General features: G+C 37.4%; 1 protein-coding gene across 1 annotated transcript in view; it reads right to left on the reverse strand.

The window, feature by feature from the left end:
• Positions 1-19,173, reverse strand: part of ASB4 (ankyrin repeat and SOCS box containing 4) — a 53,731-nt gene extending 34,558 nt beyond the window's left edge. The window contains exons 1-2 of the mRNA XM_090287835.1: positions 18,940-19,173; positions 9,450-9,749 (exon numbers count right to left, since the gene is read on the reverse strand). Of these exons, the coding sequence (XP_090143961.1) occupies positions 9,450-9,749; positions 18,940-19,126 (487 nt within the window). The 5' untranslated portion in view covers positions 19,127-19,173. The remainder of the gene's footprint in view (positions 1-9,449; positions 9,750-18,939) is intronic.
• Positions 19,174-19,655: the final 482 nt, after the last annotated feature.

The following is a 19,655-nucleotide window of genomic DNA, read 5'->3' on the forward strand; positions in this document are numbered from 1 at the left end:
GCTGCCGTCTTATTTTTAAATCCCTGACTGTGTCCTGTGACGCAGTGTGCATGGTAACTGGTTCTGACCATTCACAGAACCTTGCACAGGCCCTGTATGCTCTTTCTGCTCCATTCCATGGTCAAAACCCCTCCCATCTCCTTGGGGCCTTGGAAGAACCAAACATTTGCATAACTGAGACACTAGCTACTAGCCATAGTTATGCAAATATATCTTAAAAGCTGTTCCCTTCTCCCCATCTCCCAACCTGCAGGCTCTGGGGATTTGGGGGGACCACCACTCTGTAACATTACTATTGCACATATCAACTCCATGCTCTCCTTTTTGTTTGTCTCTAGCTATACCAGAACACATGCTCTCCTCTCTAGAGCCAATCCCTCCTCCTGGCTCTAGATTTCATTTCCAAAACTTCTCAGAATCCTCACACCATAAATTTTCCTTCCTCTCTGTCATCAATGTCTGTTGCACTAGTGGACTTTGCCATCACTTTTTTAAATGCACAGGTTTCTGTCATTAAAAGAAAAAACAATTCTCAATCCCATTTTCCTCTTCATCTACCCTACTGCCTCTTCTTTACTAATGCTCTTTAAAGGGCTTGTTCACCCTCACAGACAACTCCTTTTTTACTTATACATCCCCTCAATTCTAATTTCTGTATCCACCACTCAACTGACTGCTACGATCTCCAAGTCCTTGTCACTAAATACAATGGTAACTTTTTAACTCTCAACTTACTGGATTTCTCAGTAGTATTTGACACTTCTGATGTCTCCCTCCTCCCTGACATATGTCTTTTATAGGAAAAAAGAAGCAATGAGTGCAAGAAACCATAAACTGAGAGTCATTTTGCCAGTAATGGTGATGAAATGGCTCTGGTTCACTCTCCTCCCTAGCGCTAAATTTGTTCTTTATTGAACATTCAGTAAATATTCAACAATCAACAACCAATATGTACCATGTATTGGACAATGCTAAACAAACTCTATTCTCATGAAAATGGGTAGTTTAGTGAGCGAGGCAAGTAATCAAAGAGTTAAACAAATAAAATATTAAGTGCCACAAAGGAAAAGTACAACATGCTATGAGAATACAGAATAACATAGGGAACTTCCTTAGTTTAAGGAAATTCAGATAGAGTAATCCTTGAAATTGATGTCTGAACTAAAGCCTTAAGTAGGAGTAAAAACTCAGTCAAGAGGAAACAGTGGAGCATTCTAGAAGATATTTACACTACATTTGCATTCCTAGTCCCTTTCCCCAACTCAGCACCCAGAATACTGGAATCAGGCCTTGACCCTTCAGGAAGAAACCTGTATAGTTTTCTTTGGAGTATCTTACCAGTGAAAGAAAAAAAGACCTAAGGATACTATGTCAGGGATTCCTTAGATAAAAGGTCCAGCCACATCCCCCAAAGTGAAGCTAAGTCAGCTAATGCTACCCTTAAACTGGCTTTCAAATCAGCTTTTGAGTGTTAAATATCAGCAAACAGCCAAGCATTATAAAACATGTAAGGATAGTTTAGATGGTAGAAAGAGACGATGAAAAACAGAGAAAAACAACCTAGAGTAAATCTCCCAGACAGTGTAGCATAAAGATAAAGAAACATAAAACAGAAGACAACACAAGAAGATTAGAGCAGTAGTCTGGCGGTACAGTATCTAAATAACAGCAATTCAAGGAAGACAGCATACAGAAAACAGAAGAAAATAATTTATGCAATAAATACAGGGTGGGGCAAAAGTAGCTTTACAGTTGTTTGTATAGAAAATAATAAAATAATTAATAAATAATAATACAATAATAAACTCTGTTTTGCATACTCATAACTGTAAATCTACTTTGCCCCACCCTGTAATTTTAAAATATTAATTATAACTGATAGACATGCACATTTTGGGGTTGAAAGGAGCCAATACAATGGGTGCAGATAAACCCATCAAGGCAGATCATCATTATTTTAAGAACACCAAAGACAAAGTGCAAATTCTATACCCTTCTTACCACTCTCTGTCTTAGGGGAAGATAATTTGTCACTGAGAGAAAATGAGGAAATAGAAAGGCTTCTGATATTTTCAGCAACAGTACTAAAAACTGACAGGCAACGGAGCAATGCCTTCGTCATTCTAAAGGAAAATGATTAGCAATCTAGAATTCTATGCCAAATCAGGTTAGAATCAGTGCCTTCTGGGGCACATGTACTCTCCTGAACATTTTCTCAGAAAGAGGATTCATGCAACCCCAACAGGCAACAAACCATGAGACAAGCTGACCCAAGAGAGAGGAAACAGAAAATGCAACATGGGAGATAGGCAAAGGCCATCTCCGGGTTGACAGGGAAAGTTCCCAGTGTGACTGTGGGTGGAGTAGCTCTGGAAGTTCCAGAGAGATTTTTGCAAGAAAATAAACTGATCAAATAACTGTTGAATTAAAATGTTTTCAGAAAAGATTGAAACTATCAACAAAAGGTTAGGGTTTAAAATAGTGATGATACATAGGAAACCAAAGCAAAAGAAAAAAGGAAAAAAATAACTTTAGGGAAAACAAAATGTTGTACAAAGAAGGGAAAGGCATCCTAGTGTAGTACGATCCTCGTATTTATAATATAACTACATTGCGAGGAAGGAAGACTGACAAGGTACCTGTATGGGAGTGGGTGGGGGCTGGAGAAGAAGGAAGAAGAGCCCGATATTCACCTTCCATTATGATGAATCAATAGATCATCAGAAAACTGCTTATGCTGCTACTTATTCTTCTCAATTTTATGCATAAAAATGGTACTTATTTAGCAATATGGAGATAAATATCGAACTCATCAGCTAAAATAAGTGAAAGTGATTGCCTCTGAGGGAGTAATCAAGAACTGCACTTTTCATAATAAACCTTGAATATGATATCTTCTTAATGTCTTTTAATCAATTTCTATATTTCTTCCACCCTTTTGTTGAATATATTTTCTAAGCCCCTTACATTTCTGTGGTATTACAAATCTATCTTTTCTTGCATTATAATTTCTCACTGCTTGTTTCTGGTATATAGAAATGCAATTGATTTTTGCATATTGATCTCAAATGCCGTACCTCTGCTAAACTCAATTACAAATTCTAACCATCTGACCTTAGATTTCCTTGGGGTTTTTTTTATGTAGACAAACATAGTGTATGAAATGATGGCAGTTACTTCCTGCTTTCCAATCTTCATACATTTTATTTATTTTCCTTTTCTCTTTGGGTTTGCTAGGACCACCAGGACAGAGCTAAAGAGATCTGGCAAGAGCAGCAAACTAGTTTCCTTTTTCATTTTAAAGAGGATGCCTCTAAAATTTGGCCATTAAGTAGACCATCAGCTTCACAAAGCATTGGTTAAGGCAATGGTGCCTAAACTGTGCTAGGGTCTTATGTGGAACGTTCTTACTTGACTGAAGTGCCAGCTGCCCAACTGGGTGTAAGTGTTGACCTTCAAAGGAACTTCAAGTCCACTCATTCACAGCACAATGATTGCGGACAAGAAGACGAGGCCTTTTCAAGTCATTCTCTACCATCTGAGAGAGGAGGGTCTCAGGGCAGGTGGAGGTCAAGAATTTGCTTATTATTTACTGTTTCTATTATTTTCTATGCATGGCAAAGGATTTTGCCATATTTTTTATAGTGATGAATTAATTTGTATAGTGATACAAAGTTTCTTTAAAAAATAAAGTTAGTACATAATATCAATTTGAAGACAATATTAAATTCTTATTGTATAGCTGGTACTAAGCACAGAGCAGATGGGGCAAAAATCCCCAAGTTGTTTACAAATGACTAGGGTGGTCAGATATGCACTACTGTGACGTATGACATAAGGTAGGATGGGACGTGGTGGGCTGATGAGACAGGTGACTGTCAAGCAAGCACATCCGTTTCTTGACTAACATAGAAGTCCAGTGACATCTCGCCTTACTACGTTCCCACCATTGAATAGAGACTTTCCTAACATGCTGGTATCTTGTGTCACTGTCACACCAAGAAGCAGGGGACAATCTTTCAAAAGGCATGGTCTCTTTTACATGGCCCTCATGCTACATTCTGCTAGGAAACATTTGAATTTTTATGGCTTTCCTGCAGTAACAGATTTTCCTCCCACTGTCAGGATTTGCTTCATGCAGAGCAAAGCAAGCAGCTTTTATTTTCCTCTGTCGAAAGGAAATAGGTAGAAATAATATGCTGCCTTTCAGCCTGACCGGAATCTCTTTATTCATAGGGAAATGCAGGATTCATGGAGAGGACATTTTCACTGAGGTAAATAAGCCCTCTCAACTGATGCACACTATTATACTAATACCAAAGGAAACAAAGGCTGGGAGATGGGGGGCATTAAGTAGAAAAGCCAACAGAAAATTAGCAGACAAAAATCCAGCATGGGGACAAAGCAGGCTCTGCAACATTGAAAAAAATAGAGAAAAATCCTTTAAGAGAAAATTGCATGCAATTTTTTGGCCTCAATTAGCCTTTTTCACAAAGAGCACTTTTCCACAAAGAGCCCATTAAAGAGCAAATGAAATTACATTGGTTTTCAGTTGCCATGGCATTGGTTTTTCCCCTAATGGACTTCTCTCATCCCCAAGTCTAATGTTAGCTTGACTTCTTTTTCTTGTCTGTAGGCTGTCCCTAATCTCCCTGTCCAGCCATGAAGTGATGTATGTGACTTCTCCACAAAGTGCCTACCACATAATCCAAGAGGGAGAGAATTCATCTCTCAGCTCTCTCCCTAGAGACTGAGAGGGTAGAACTGACCAACAGCAGCATTTTATTAACCATGAATGTATGAGTTCCCATCTATTAGATGGCAGTCATTCCTGTACATGCACTCAGGGCTCCCAGAGCCACTCCCAGATCAGTCAGAGACCATTTATTGAGTGTTCCCAATGTGCCGAGCCCTGTCCAAGAGGCTAATGACATAAAAATGCAAAAGAAAGAATGCAAGGTGCTCACAGTCTTCTAGAGCTTCCAAACTAGCAGACTCAGCTCCAAGTGCTTACCTTCACCTTTTCTTTATGTCTCTATTCATCAAATGGGTAAAATTTTCCCCAATGATTTGATTCACAATTTTTTTGGAAATATTTGCCAGGTACCACTCTTAAAAAAATTTGTTATCATAGGAGTAAGGATCTAAAATAACATTTTCTCTTTCAAAGTGTTTTGCTAGAGCTAATGATTAGCTATGAGATTAAGTTTGTGATAATTTGCATATTGTTTTCCAATATGCATAATCATATATAATTTTTAAGTTTATGCAGTTTATATTCCCCTATGAACTTCTTCTTCTTTTTATTTAATCCTCACCAAGGACAATTTTTCATTGCTTTTAGAGAGAGAAAAAGGGAGGAAAAGAAACATCAATGTGAGAAAGAAACATCTATTGGCTGCCTCCCATATGCACCCAGACCAGAGAATCAAACCCACAACCTAGACACATGACCTAACCAGGAAATCGAACCCATGACCCTTCGGTAACAGGACAATGCTCCAACCAACTGAGCCACACTGGCCAGGGCTAAACTTCTTTTTAAAAATCTTTCCATGTCAGCGAATATTCCTGGACATTATTTTAATGTCTCTGTGGTGTGGAGATAATACAGCTCAAAAATTTTCTATTAGATACGCAAATGTTCTTTAGTTTTTCAGTATATAAATGACTTTTTAGGGCAAAAAGAAATCAGACAATTTTTAAGACTCTAAATATATTAAAAATAATAAATATCAATATACATGTTTTTAAATTGTGGTATATTTTAAATATATACTTTAACCAATCAAACCTTCTAATGCAAATATATAAAATAAAATACACTATAACTACACTATTTTGAAGACTTTTATAGAATTAGGAACTTTCTAGTGTACTATAGATCACGTGACCAGCAAATTCTGTTACATAATAAATATCTTCTTTCTTTCTCATCAGTTAGCTCTTTGACTCAATGTATAACCTTGTTTGGTGATAACATCTGAAGTTTGAATATAAGGTCCTACGTAATTGAGATCCCTGAGCCAAAGGGTCTCAAATTAGTATCTAATACCAGAGGTCAACTTTTTGAGTCAAAAAGGAGGTTTTAAGCTTTTTAAAAAAATCCTCACCCAAGGACATTTTTTAATTGCTTTTAGAGAGAGAGGAAGGGAGAGAGACAGAAACATAGATATGAGAGAGAAACATTAATTGGTTGCTTTCTTATACATACCCCAACTAGGGATCAAACCCACAACCTAGGTATATGCCCTGATTGGGAATTGAACTCTGTGACGTTTTTGGTTAACCAACTGAGCCACACCAGCCAGGGGATAAAACGGTTTTAAGCTTTTGATATTGCCCTCCCCTTCTTACCCATTTACACTTCATTAAGTGTGTGAAAGCACTTCTCAATGCGGTAGTCAACATAGGTATTATCATCTTTTGTATATTTGTTAATCTAATAAACAACAACAAAAGTATCTAATTGTTATCTTAATTGACGTTTTACTGATTAGCAATGTAGGTGATCATTGTTATCTTTATGTCTTTTTTTTTTCCCCTGAAACACCTTCTTACTTTAAGTTTTAAGATTTCTTTCTATACCAAGGTTATGAGCCTTTTGTGTTGTTGTCTCAAATACTTTTCCCATTTTACGTTGGCCTTTCAATTTCATGAACTGTTTGCCCCACAGACATTGAACATTTTTGCTTCCTCTAATTTTCTTTTCATTATGACTTTGGCCTTTGATGTCAACAGCTCTAAAGAGTATGTGTATCTTTGATGGACTTCCGCTTTTTCTCCTGGATTATCACCAGCCTGGTCCTTTCACTCCCTAGGTAATCTCCCTCTGTAGACAGGGATAAAGGAGGTGGGCAAGAACTGTGTTGTCTGGGAAAGGGGTGTGGCAATGGCTCTGAGGAGTGACAGGCTTGGCAGCCCTCTGTCAGCCTGTGGTGGATGAAAGCATCTCTATAAAAAGTCAACACTTAAACAAATGTATAATTTATTAACATTCTAAAAATAAAAAGCTCAAAAGTTTAAATTCATTAATTAAAATTTAAATAAAGACTAAATCTAAAAATAAATCTATAAGTAAAAGTGAAAGGTGGTGATGGCCACATGCAGTCAGGTAAATAAGCTCCAATGGATGATGCTGATCTCCCTCAGCTTTCTCTGCACAAGGCTCTTCCTTCCAGGGTGGGAAAGAAGCAGAATAAGCTGAGCTGATATTCTCCTTCTTAATTCTCACAGATTGAGAAGGCCATGGAAACTTTAATTTGTTCTCCCATCCTTTCTCCATGACCTTCCATATCTTCCCCTCTCGCCTCAAAAATTTTACCCTTTATGCTCTCATTGTTGGCTCATGACTTGGCCTCATACGTTATTGAGGGGAGGAAGCCATCATATATGATGTCCCTCATCATGACACAAACAAATCTATAAATGCTCTGGTATTTAAAGCCATCTTTTACTTGAGCCCATCTGTTAAAATTGAGACTTTATCTTATGGTCTCTGGATTTCATCCTGTCTCTACTTCTCTAGGACTTGGACCTGTCAGTCATCTTGTCTCAGGCATCTTCAACTGTTTTCTTTCTGTAAATCATTTCCTTCAGTATACAAACATTTTCTTTTACCACCAACTGTATACTGTCCTTTGCCTCCCCTCATCTTCAACAACCACGCTATACTTATGCTCACTCTTACAGCAAAACCTCTTTTAATGATTATCAACATATGCCATGTTTAGTTTTAAACCTCCCATTCCCACCTTATGCCTTTCTAACCTGCCTTTAACACCCACCATTTCACCAGAACTATTTTTGTCGGTGGTAACTCCATCATTTAATCTAATGAACACCTAATAGCTATCAATGCAACTGTCCTCTCTCTCCTTGAATTGCCTCTTTCTTTATCCCTGTAATGCCAAAAATATTCCCAGGTTTTCTGCAACTTCACTTATCAATCTTTTTCACTCTCATTTCTTGATTCCTCTACATTCTATGAATACTTAAATGTAAGAATTTATCAGGGTTTGGTCCTAGGTTCTCTTTACTCTCTTTGCACTATTTATCTAGGTGATTTCATTGATTTCCTTGACTTCAGATACAATCTACAGGCCAACAATTCCTAAACTTACAGCTTTAGTCCAGAGCTCTTTTCTGAAATTCATGTTTTTATGTCGTGTGTCTTTGACTTATTCACTTTGATGTCCCAAAGAGCTGAAACTTCTCATGTTTAAAATTAATCTGGGAGGATTCACTTCTAGATTAAAAGTGATTTTGAGAATTAATATAAAGCTACAGCAATCAAGACAGTGGGGCATTCGAAAAAAAAAGAAAAATATATCAATGGACCCATATATATCTGGTCAATTGATTTTTGACAAAGATAAAAGGCAATTCAATGATGAAAGAATAGTCTTTTCAACAAATCATGTCAAAACAATTGGACGTCTGTGTGCAAAAAAGATGAACCTCAGCCCTTACCTCACGCCATATACAAAACATAACTTAAAATGAATTAATCAAAGACCTAAAAGTAAAGTCTGAAATTGTAAAACTTTAAGAAGAAAACATAAGAGAAAAATCTTTGTTACTTTGGTTTATCAAAGATTTCTTAGCTAGAACCCAAAAAGCACAACCCATAAGAGGTAAACCATGTATTTTTCTTGCTTAAAACTGTTCAGTGGCTCCATCTAAATCCCGTACCTTGGTCTCCAGCAAGCTATATATGGCCTAATACATCCAGTGACACTCCCCTCTAACCTCTTGTTTTCTCACCCCAGCCACAACCATGGTACTCTGGCCTCACTGGCCTTCTTCCATTTGTTGAATATTCCAAGTTTTCTGTTCTCCTAGCAACTTTGCACACATGCTATTTCCTAGACTTAGACTCTTCTTCTCAGATTCTTTTTAATGGCTAGCTACTTCTCATCATAAAGGTTCAGTTTACATATCATATCTTTAGAAAAGTCTTATACATTTTGTAATAGTTCACACATGAATTCTCTTTCATGGTACCTTGTTTTTCTCTTTTCTTAATTTATAATTTTATATTTATGAATTCATTTTGTTAACATTTATCTCACCTACTAGAATATAAACTCCTCGAAGACAGAAACTATTTTCTTTTTTTATTTATCTAGCACATTACCTGACACATCATAGGAGCTAAATAAATACTTGTTACATGTGTAAATTAACAAGCCTCCTACAATTGAAAAAATAAAAATAAGAGTCCAATGAGATCACCATTGAATGACCTGGGTGAACATAACATATCAATCTATTCTCTCTCTCTCTCTACCTATCTATCTATCTGTATATGTATTTTTAGGGTCCTCTGAATTAGGCTTACTGCATGAAGATATCTACTACATTATCTGAGATAAGTAAGGATCACCAGGTTTTAAAACCATGAATGCAAAAATAGATGATAATGTCAGCCACCCAGAAAGGCTTACCTCTCCAAACCAATTGCTTGGCACAGAGAATGGAGCTTGGAGTAGTACAAAAGTGTAAAGCTGTGTGTCCACTTAAGGAGTAGCTGTTAAGCTTTGCTCCATGGTCACAAAGGATCTTAACACAATCTAAGTTGGCCATTTCACAAGCCACATGAAGAGGAGTTTTTCCATTGGGTCTACAGTTGATTGTAGCATTGTGGTCCAAGAGCACCAGAAGACATTCCACATGACCAAACAAGACAGAGAGATGCAGGCCTGTTGCCCAAGAGGACTTTAATTTATAACTAGGCAACCAGTAACCTGAAAAGAAAAGGGAAAGAAAGCTTAGCTTCTTGGCCTAAGATTTCTACATGTTTTATGAGGATTTTATTAATTAATTTTTTGCATTTTATTTTATTTTTTTCCCATCATCATTTATCCCTCATACCCTCTTTCACCTCTACCCACCCCCTTGTTACCTTACAATTAGCACCCTGTTGTCCATGTCTATGAGTTATTTCTCCTTCATGAGGATTTTTACAGGGTATTTTACTTTGGTCACATCTATCAAATTGGGGCAGGATGATTCAGAAGTTATAAACTAGTAGCTAATGGGTCTACAAGTGTCTAGTTTGGTATCATATTTGGATGTGCTAAGTGAGATGGGTGTCCTTGAGTCCCTAGTAGTCTCTATAATCTTGTTCTTTTACTTACTTGTCTTCCTTGACTCTCTCAGGCATTTGAGTTTGATACCTTCATTTATGTGATTGCTTTTTATTTATATGGTGAGTTACACTAGACTCAATGATTTAATCCCAATCATTGTCTTGAATGATGCCCAAACTGTTAGTTACAAGCTTATAAGTTTTATGCGATCATAGTTGTTGCTTTTGTCATCAATCTAAGGTGTGAATATATATTTGATGTCTTTACAAAATTTGTCATGCCAAGATTTTATTTGCTAGTTTGTCAGTTTACGCAATACCTTTTTCCAAAAAAAAATTTAAGGCAACTCACAAACTTTATGCTGACTTTTTAATAATCTATAAAATACGGGCAAAAAAATTAGCTAGGGAAATAAGAAGGGGTCAAGGATAAGATAGGTACACAAAACACACCCTGTCTAGTATACCAGAACTATGTCACAAATTTGCCTTTGAACTTCCTAGTAGGGTATAAACAGAAAAACATATGCTATGCCATTAACTGTTGCCACAAACTGTATACAAAATAATTGCTCAGGAGAATCACAGTTGTTCCTAGAATTCAGATCTTAGATAATTTTTTCCTATTAGTTGTTTTAAATGTTCTCACTCTCTCTCTCTTTCTCTCTCTCTCTCTCTGTGTGTGTGTGTGTGTGTGTGTCTTCTTTTTCCTTCTGAACTCTGACTTTTAAATACTGGGCCAGTCCTATTATCCAAGTCTCCAGAGATTGCCACATTTGACAAACTATAACAAAAATAACTTTATAAATCTTCTTTCATCATCAATACCTACAGCCATGGTATTAAGCTCACTATGAGTGGGGAATGAAATATAGGGTCAGAAAGATAAAATACTGATGACAAAATGAAGATGCAGAGATAGCTCAACAACCTAGAAGAATGTCTAAGGCTGAAACAACAAAATACATTTTAACATGGATAGATTAGAGTTTTGCTTTTAGGTTATAAAAATTCCAGTACACATGTACAAGGTAAGCAGAGTATGGTTTAATGATAATTTATTTTAGAAAAGACCTGGGAATTTGAGTTGTCAGTAACCTCAAAAGTAGCCAACAGTGGGATAGATCTGCCAAAAGGTTAATACAATCTTAAGCTACATTAATAAAAGTTCAGGGCCCAGAACAAGAGAAGTCAAGTTGTCTTCTTTGCTGATTAGATGAGGTCAGAATAAACTTAGAATATTGTGAATCCTTCTGGGCACCAATGATGAGCAGATGAGGGGCACTCAGAGGATGATGGCCACATTAAAAGTAGGCTTGGTGATCAGCTATTAAAATTCTCTTGTTTAAGTGAAAAACACTACATATGACCCCCCCCCCACCCCGGGTATTTATCCTACAAGTATAATCACTGATGTGTGAAATGCCCTATAAGGGCCACCGTATTGCATAACTCCCAGGAACACTATTTTCATTGAACTCTCTGTGAAGGGTATAAAGTTCCCAGGGGTTATGGATCCTGGCAACCTGGCCCATGGACAAGGACATGCACTACAACATGCACTACACTACGGCATTGTTCATAATGGCTAAGTATTACAAACAACCTCCATCTTTATCAATAGGAGACTGTGTAAGTAAATTATGGTACATCCATACAATCAAGTACTATAGAGCCATTATAAAGAAGGGGAAAGTTCTACGTATACTGATATGGGAAGATCTCAAGATAAATTATTGAAAGAGAAAAGCAGGAAGCTCTGCAGTGTACATAATATGCTATCATATGTGAATGTATTTATAAACACCTAGAACAAGAAACTGGTTAGAGTGGTGGCCTCCAAGTATTGGTGCACTGGGTGACAAGGCCACAGATTTACTTGTCCTTGAATGTCCCCTTTGAGTTTTTAAATGTAGTACCTTGTGCATGTATTATTATTTATAAGAATAAGTAAAATTAAAATAAACTATTGTCCCCTTGTCCAGAGGGGAAAATAATTTAGTTTAAAGAGCCCATTTATAGGGTCATATACAATGCTCATTAATTTGGAGGGAATGAATGAGTCCAAACCAAAGTTTATTTTCCTGCAGCCCACTTTCTGAACAACGCGCGCACGGGTGCGCGCACACACACACACACACACAGACACACACACACACACACACTTTAATCCTTTTCTCATTCCATCAGATTTCCAGGGTCATTTTGTTTTCTTTGCAATTCTCCCATTGTCTCAACCTGCTCTTTAAGAAGAAATCCACAGTTAATTCACACTATAAGGTCTAATGAACTCAGAATGGTTTAAAGTGTGACCCTCTCAGGGTAATCTGAATTTCTGTAGAAATCTGTATTCAACAAATAGAATTAAATTCTAAGATACTAATTTAAGATTATGGACCCTGAGAAGAGAAAGTAATTGGTGGTATGGACTTTTCCTGGCAGACAAATAGTATCACAGATGGGCTGTACTGGAAAGTACCCACCCTGTGCCTATAATGTGTATGTGTGTTTAAATAAATATATACACACAATATATGTGTATATATCCATATATACATCTTTATGTAACTATGTACATTCAATCTGTATTCTGAGCAAAGTTGTTAAGCTATATGGTATGCAACCTACTTCTGACAATGAATGAATCACATTTAACATTAATAATTCCAGTCAGTCATTTTAACACTCAAACTTCTTCAACAAGAAATTTGCAAAGGTAATCTTTTCTAACTGTCTCAGAAAGAAGCTGGTTTTTCCAGTCTGAAACCCATGCTGTATTTTGCCTGTGGATTAGCAGCAAAGATTAGACAGCTCTATGCAGCCACTGACTGGGAACTCATGTCTACTCCCGCAATGGGAAGAAAAATGATCTCAGAAAGGAAGCAGCAGAGAGTTGATTAAGAAAACAACATTTTGATGTAAAATCAAAGACACACAGAATGGTAGCACTGTAGGGAAGATTACCCAGTCCAAGTTTTTCATTTTCCAGATGAGAAAACTGCCACTTTTTCAGCCAGCTAAAGCCCGAGTCTCCTGCCTCAGTCCAAGCTAATGGACTCAGGATATCTGCAGTGTAGGGTTTCCATCCATCTTTGGTTTTGTGAAAGCAGAACAGGTCTAGTGCCAAACCTGCTTCACAAATCACGAGGAAGGAAAGAAGACCCCAGATTCATCTAGAATATGTCACATCTCTGATATGGAAATGCATTTGCTTGTTGATTTTTTCCTTCCTCCTGAATTCCCAATAGCACCTAGAGAATCTATCCTGCCCATTTCTGGCATGAATCAGTCATCGTTGGCCTGTCAGTCAGTTTCATCTTTATCTCCTATAATAATTAAGTGGTAAGTTGGGCTGGGACAGTGTTAGGTCCTGGAATTCAGCTGACCTCCCACATGGAATTGCACACCTCTCCTAGATGGGAATCTATGCAGGTGGGTAGCAGTAAGACAACTTTGCTGTTGCTCCTAAGTTGTTGAATGGAAAAGTAGGAAGAGGACAGACTGGTGGACATGATCAGGGTCTGCTGAAGTGCATCTTGAAGCTGGGTTGCAGAATTTTGGTGGTGGTGTGAGGAGAGGGGGTTCTGGATAATTCAACTCTGAGCATAGCAGGAAAGCCTGCTGGAGAGACAGAAGTAGCCTATAGCCAAGAGGCCGCCCACATGTCATTGTGGCCACAGGTCATTGTGTACCAAATGTGATACAAGAGAATGATCAAGAGTGTCCTTTCCACTGCATCTACCCTCACTGAGGACCAAACCAGAGGCAAAGCCATCTTCAAAAAACGACAGTCATGTAGTGCCTGTGAACATACTTGTGCCCATGTTGATATGTCAAGAGATCTGAATTTGTCCTCCAAAATATAATCACCAAGAGTCACAACATGACAGAACTATGGTTAATTGGGCAGATTCCTTTTATACTTTATCCCTTGTTCCCACAGCAGAATTCCCCCCCATAGCTTCAGAACCTAGCACGTGATTTATTTTTAGCATTTGTCTTTCTGAGGGCTGCCTCTGCTCACCTCCACAGATGCCAGGCTGCCATTGGGTTACATGGCCAGACTGCACCAAGGACTGGGATGGAGCAGAACCTGGGAACAAAGTCCTTAAGGGGGTAGTGAAGAACCTGCTGCCTCCCCCAAATGTTAACCACTTACACTCTGGCCTCAGATTAGCAGTCTGTGTGCAGTGACAGCTCCTGGCAGAACTCTGCTTGAGCACAGAGTTTAGCTGAGGAGAGGAGAACATACATTCTTTCTCCTGTGCAACCCCCCCCCCCCCCCAGAGAACTCTCAAGTCCAGGCCACGTCCATGTGGCTTCAGACTGTCTAGTTACTCATTACCTTTCCCAGACCATGATCCATGGTCTGTGTATATCATTTCCCCTTCATAACATGGAAGAGTATCAGTATGCAAAGGATTTAAAGAGGGTCTTAACAAAGCCTCCACTTTACAAATTTTTTTTAAAATATATCTTCTAGGGATTAATTAGTATAAAGTACCCATGTTTGTGTAGCTAGTAGACAGATGTCAACACAAACTCCAGTCTCCCCCAAATCTTTAAATAGCCTTTGATAATGTGAAGGCGACATTCAGTTCACTTCCAAACCAATATCACTTGCAGATGAAAGTTCTAAAGGAATTTTAGAAGTTTGACCCCCACAAAAATTTGCAGATTAATCCCGTGTGTTTAATCTAAACCCTAACCCAAAGAGAGATGTCTGAGCAGCCAAGTAGAAAGCCCCCTGGCTCAGGAGCAAAAGGGTTGGGCCATCTTTGGGAAGAATTGTTCCTGTTCCCGTGTTTGAGGGCTGGACACGTGTCTGGTAAACCTTCAGCTAAGCCTGGGCTCTGCAGCACTTATCAGCTAGAATGCTACCTGAGTCCAGAGAACCCACACCCGAGAAGCCTCTGCTGCTATAGCCAAAGGTTACGCATGTTGCTCATGGCTGGATTAGCAGACATTTGCCCTGACTGTGTCCATGTATTTACACAGTCCTGAAGGATTAGAGACTGCCAGCAATTCTCGGCTATCTGTTAGTAGCTCATACTTTCAGGATAAATCTCAGAATTTCCCCAGGAGAAGAAAATAAAAAGTAAACTTGACATGTAAAATTGAAGAGAAAAAAAAGTTTGAACATTAAGGAATGGAAAAGAACCCTAAGACGGTAATAGAAGAGCATTAGAGTGAATTTCTGGCAAAGAAGAAAATCAGGTGAAAAAGAGACTGTTCATTAAGAGAGTAGAAATAAGAGCTTTTAAGATATTTGTATGGCAGTTGCTCCTTAGTAAAGCAGATAGAATACCTGCCAGAAAGTTTTCCAGTGAAATTGTTTCATTTGTTATTTTAATTAAAAATATGACTACCAACCAAAGAACCTGTGGTTGCAGGTCATAAATGAAGTACTTCAGGTGCATTACACTGATTAGTAAAAGGACTGATTAACCCGGATGAGTAGAGAATTTCATCCCAAAGAGATAAGTATGATATTCTGCCTGGGTCATTAATTATCCAAGACTCATACGTCTGAAGGAGAATTGAGATGTGTAGTTGGAAAAACCTTTAGAAACAGTTTCATGGATGTTCACATTCCTGGCGCTGAGAACCAACCAATAGCTTTAAGTTTTCGTAGAGACCCTGCTTTTACTCCAAACACTGTGTTCTTGGCACATAACAAACTTTGTATTATTGACATCCCTGGACTATTCAGCTATTTTTTGCATTTATCAGTTTAAAAGTTGTTCGTGTGCTTAACTTTTCTTCTCATCATTCCCACTTTAAAGCAATCATCTTGAAGATGCAATTTTGCTAACTTGTTTTTGCTTTTAAGACCCATCCACATCTCTGTTATTTTCTAGAAGATATCTCAAATTCGAACCAAAATGTTTTCAATGTTTGCTTTACATAGTGCGAGAAAAGTTTTTTAAATTAACAAAACATAATTTTATCTGAAGATTTGATTAAGAAGTTTAAAATAACTTGAAACAATTCATATGAGATCTAACTTTAAGAATCTTTATTGATGCCGGGGCTAGGAAGGGCCCACAGTTTGAACATGAGTTCTGGAAGCTGGTTTCTAAATCTCTTGTCTATCACATGGGTAAGAGAAGCTACTCAGGGAGATGGGGAAGCAGAAGTGTTTTTTTGGATGCTTTGTTCTGCCTTCCACATTTTATAATTGCTTAGGAGTTCAACTTTTATTACTGTGTACCAATTACATTGTGAATTTGTGGAAGCAACGTTTAGATCTCGAATTTATTTCTTTGCCGATAGAATTCTGAGTTGCCTTTCCAAAAATTATAAACTAACTTTCATTTAGGGAAGAAATGTTGTCACTCTTAGAAGTCCTCTGAAAAGATCTATGATATGTCCTAAAAGAAATAAAAATGGTTTTGGATCAATTGTGTCACTATTGATTTTCCACAGGACAGTCACATGTTGAATATAGATTATTTATTAATTACACAAGCAAACTTAAAGGTAGATGGCATCTGTTACAGGTTTTACACATTGTCTTGTGGGTTAGGTCAAAAATAACTGAAACTTGAAGGAAGATTCTTCTTACATTTTAAAAGTAAACAGATAATGTTCTGTTTACTCATCTGGATGCTGGTTACATAGGTTTGTTTATTTTGTGAAAATTAATCAAGCTGCACGCTTGTGATATGTACATTCTTTCTGTATAGAGCTTTTCAAAGGTGCTTTTAAAAAAATCAAAAACTAGTGAGTAACAGCTCAACATCCAAGAAGTCTGCTGTGATTAACTAGTCTCCCAAAGTTAATCCAGCCACATACCCTTCAAAGCCACAAACACAAAAGGGTTTCATTCCTTCAAATTATTCAGAAAGGAAATAATTCACACTAACTAACTAACTGACCAGTGTAGCCTACTCAGCTGTTCCCTGGGGATTCCTTTGTGACTTTGATCTAACCACTTAGGCCTATTTAGCTTGACTGGCAGCTAGGACTCTATTATCACTTCCACCCTGACTGAAATATTAAAAGATTTGATAATTAGGCTGGAAGACATGTGAAAAACTTTGAGGAAACTATGCATGCCTGTGCACTCACACACGCATACAGACACATCCAATTTCCTGCCTCAACCCTGAAGATATGACCATAAATCTTATTATTTCTGTGCATACACCCACCTGGCATGCCTAAGAATGAGACTGTTCCTTTCCTTTCCCAGGGGGTGTCATTTGCTGCCTCCCTAATTGAAAGCTACATCCCATAGTCTTAACATTGTGAAAACACCCATTAGCATGAATGAAAATTTAGCTCCATGTGGACCGTAAGAGTCAACTTATATTGACAGAAAGAATTGAAATGCATTTTTTTCTCTTTCAGGGGTGATGATACCATTGGAAGCAAGGGAAACAACCCCTTCTTCCCTGGAGCCTGCCCCTAAAACTTTCTCTCTTACAACCTCAGAACCTTTGCATGCTCAGGAGATGAGAAAAGGCCGTCTTCACAACTTAGGGTCAAACAAATTACCCACTGACTTGGGCCTAAGTTGTTTTATATTGGGCACAAATGTAAGTCAAAAAAAAAAAAAAAAAAACACCCTTACAAAATGCATTTAGTATTCAGACTGAACAAATCCATGTGATGACAGTAACCTAATTTTATAGTATCCACTCTTTCTTTTTAACAGAGCCCCTATCAACTTCTTAAAAAAAAAAAAACAAAAAAAAACACAGGCCTCTTCTTTATCTTTCAGTCAAAATAGCAATGTTAATTTATTATAAGCCTTCAGGTAATAATTATAAACACAGTAACTGGAGTCAATGATGCTATTCTTCAGAACTCACAGTCAGAGTATAGTGAATTAATGTAGAAATATATAACCTTAGCATTAGTTGCTAAAAATTGATGGTGCTGATGATTTAGATATGAATGGGAAGTATTTTAATTATGAAAAAAGAATTGCTGTCTCTCTCTCAATGCCACACACAAGATCTTATCATCTATTTTGTTTAAACAGAAGTGATGCTGAACGTGGTGTTTGTTTGCAATCTGCTCTCCAGATGGCCTTGCTACTCAAGTTCCCCATTAACTAGCTGATTTGGGAAATCAGAATCTGCACTCTTTTAATTTATTTCTGATTCATTAAGCGTCTGTTTCAGAAAAATCCCTTGATTAAAAAAAATGGTTCTGACTTTCTGTTATCCTTAGTTCTTCCTAAGGCAGATAATCTGTGTTAAGTAAATCTATAATTTTGATTTATTATTCAAGGGAAAAGAGTTCACTTTTTGTTTCTTCTGGTTTTAGCTTTCTTGCTTAAACTGAAAACTCATTAAAATGATGAGGACCATCAAGGTGCATCAAGGCACAGCCTTATTCATTGACTCTCCAAATGGAGGGGAAAAAAATCCTCTTATTGATACAGATGGACATAGAGATGATATATCTTTAAGTGGCTATGTTAACAGGGAGTTATAGTGCCCTGTCCCCAAGCCAGTCATACCATTTGGATTAGATCTCAGCAGTCTCTTTAGTCATAATCTAGACATGTTTTCTGTATCCTATGCCATTCTAGGCAGAAGAAAAGTTAGAAATAGAAGGGAAGTGCATTATTCAATATAATTGGTCAGGATTTCAAAGTTCAGGTACAAGGGTAGAAAAAGGAAAAAGAGAGAAGAAAAGAAAGAAGATAAATATATATCAACCTATGCTGTGGTCTAGTTTAAAAAGAAAGAAAAAATTAAATTAGAACTATTTTTAAAATACATATGGAAAGAAGCAACAGAATTATTGATTTAGAGTGAATGACTGATGCTGTGCATTAAAAAAATCCATTTTCTGTCAATTTTACCAATTATACCGATAATTTTTACCTTGTTTATAAGATGCCAAAACCATATTCTCATCTTCAACTTCAAAAACTGTGTCCACATCTATTTGCCTTTGGATTAAAATAGTCTTCAATTTTCCGAAGTCATTTGTCTTTAGAGCCTCAAGGAAATTTCTCTTGACTAGCTTGGCAGCTGCAGACTTAGTGACAGGGGCCACGGTGCTGTCCATCCTTCCTCTTCCTCCGAAAGCTTTGTTGTGATTTATCAGGAGAGTGGCATGAAGCAAACAGGCACATGCTGGAGAGCCTACAAACTGTCGGCTAATTTTATCCCCAAGTTATGCTGATCCGTTCTATTTATATAGGGATCATTTCAAACTTCAAAATATCCTTCTCGGCTGTCACTGCATTTTCAAGTCTTTAAAACTGGTTCTATACTAACTGATTCATTGAATAATATGAAGGGAAACCCTCACCATATATTTCAGAGAATGAAATGTCACTATTATATGATCAAAGTAGTCAAGTAAGATTTAAAAGCTCTTAATGCTTCTTTTTCTCTCAGTAAAAACATCTGGTGCCCAACTGGAGATCTTGTTCTGTTTAACCAAAAGCCCCAAATAAAAATTTGTTACAGTTGCTGATACATGTGCTTCTGAAAACCTATGAGTTTCGTAATATAAGTCTGCAAAATCAAGCATGGTCACAGGCATTTGAAAGCAAACAGAAGGTTTTCGAGTGACCTAAACTTGAAAAATT

This window comes from Furipterus horrens, unplaced genomic scaffold (genome assembly GCF_987537825.1).
Source record: "Furipterus horrens unplaced genomic scaffold, mFurHor1.1.pri manual_scaffold_9, whole genome shotgun sequence".
Lineage (NCBI taxonomy): Eukaryota > Metazoa > Chordata > Mammalia > Chiroptera > Furipteridae > Furipterus > Furipterus horrens.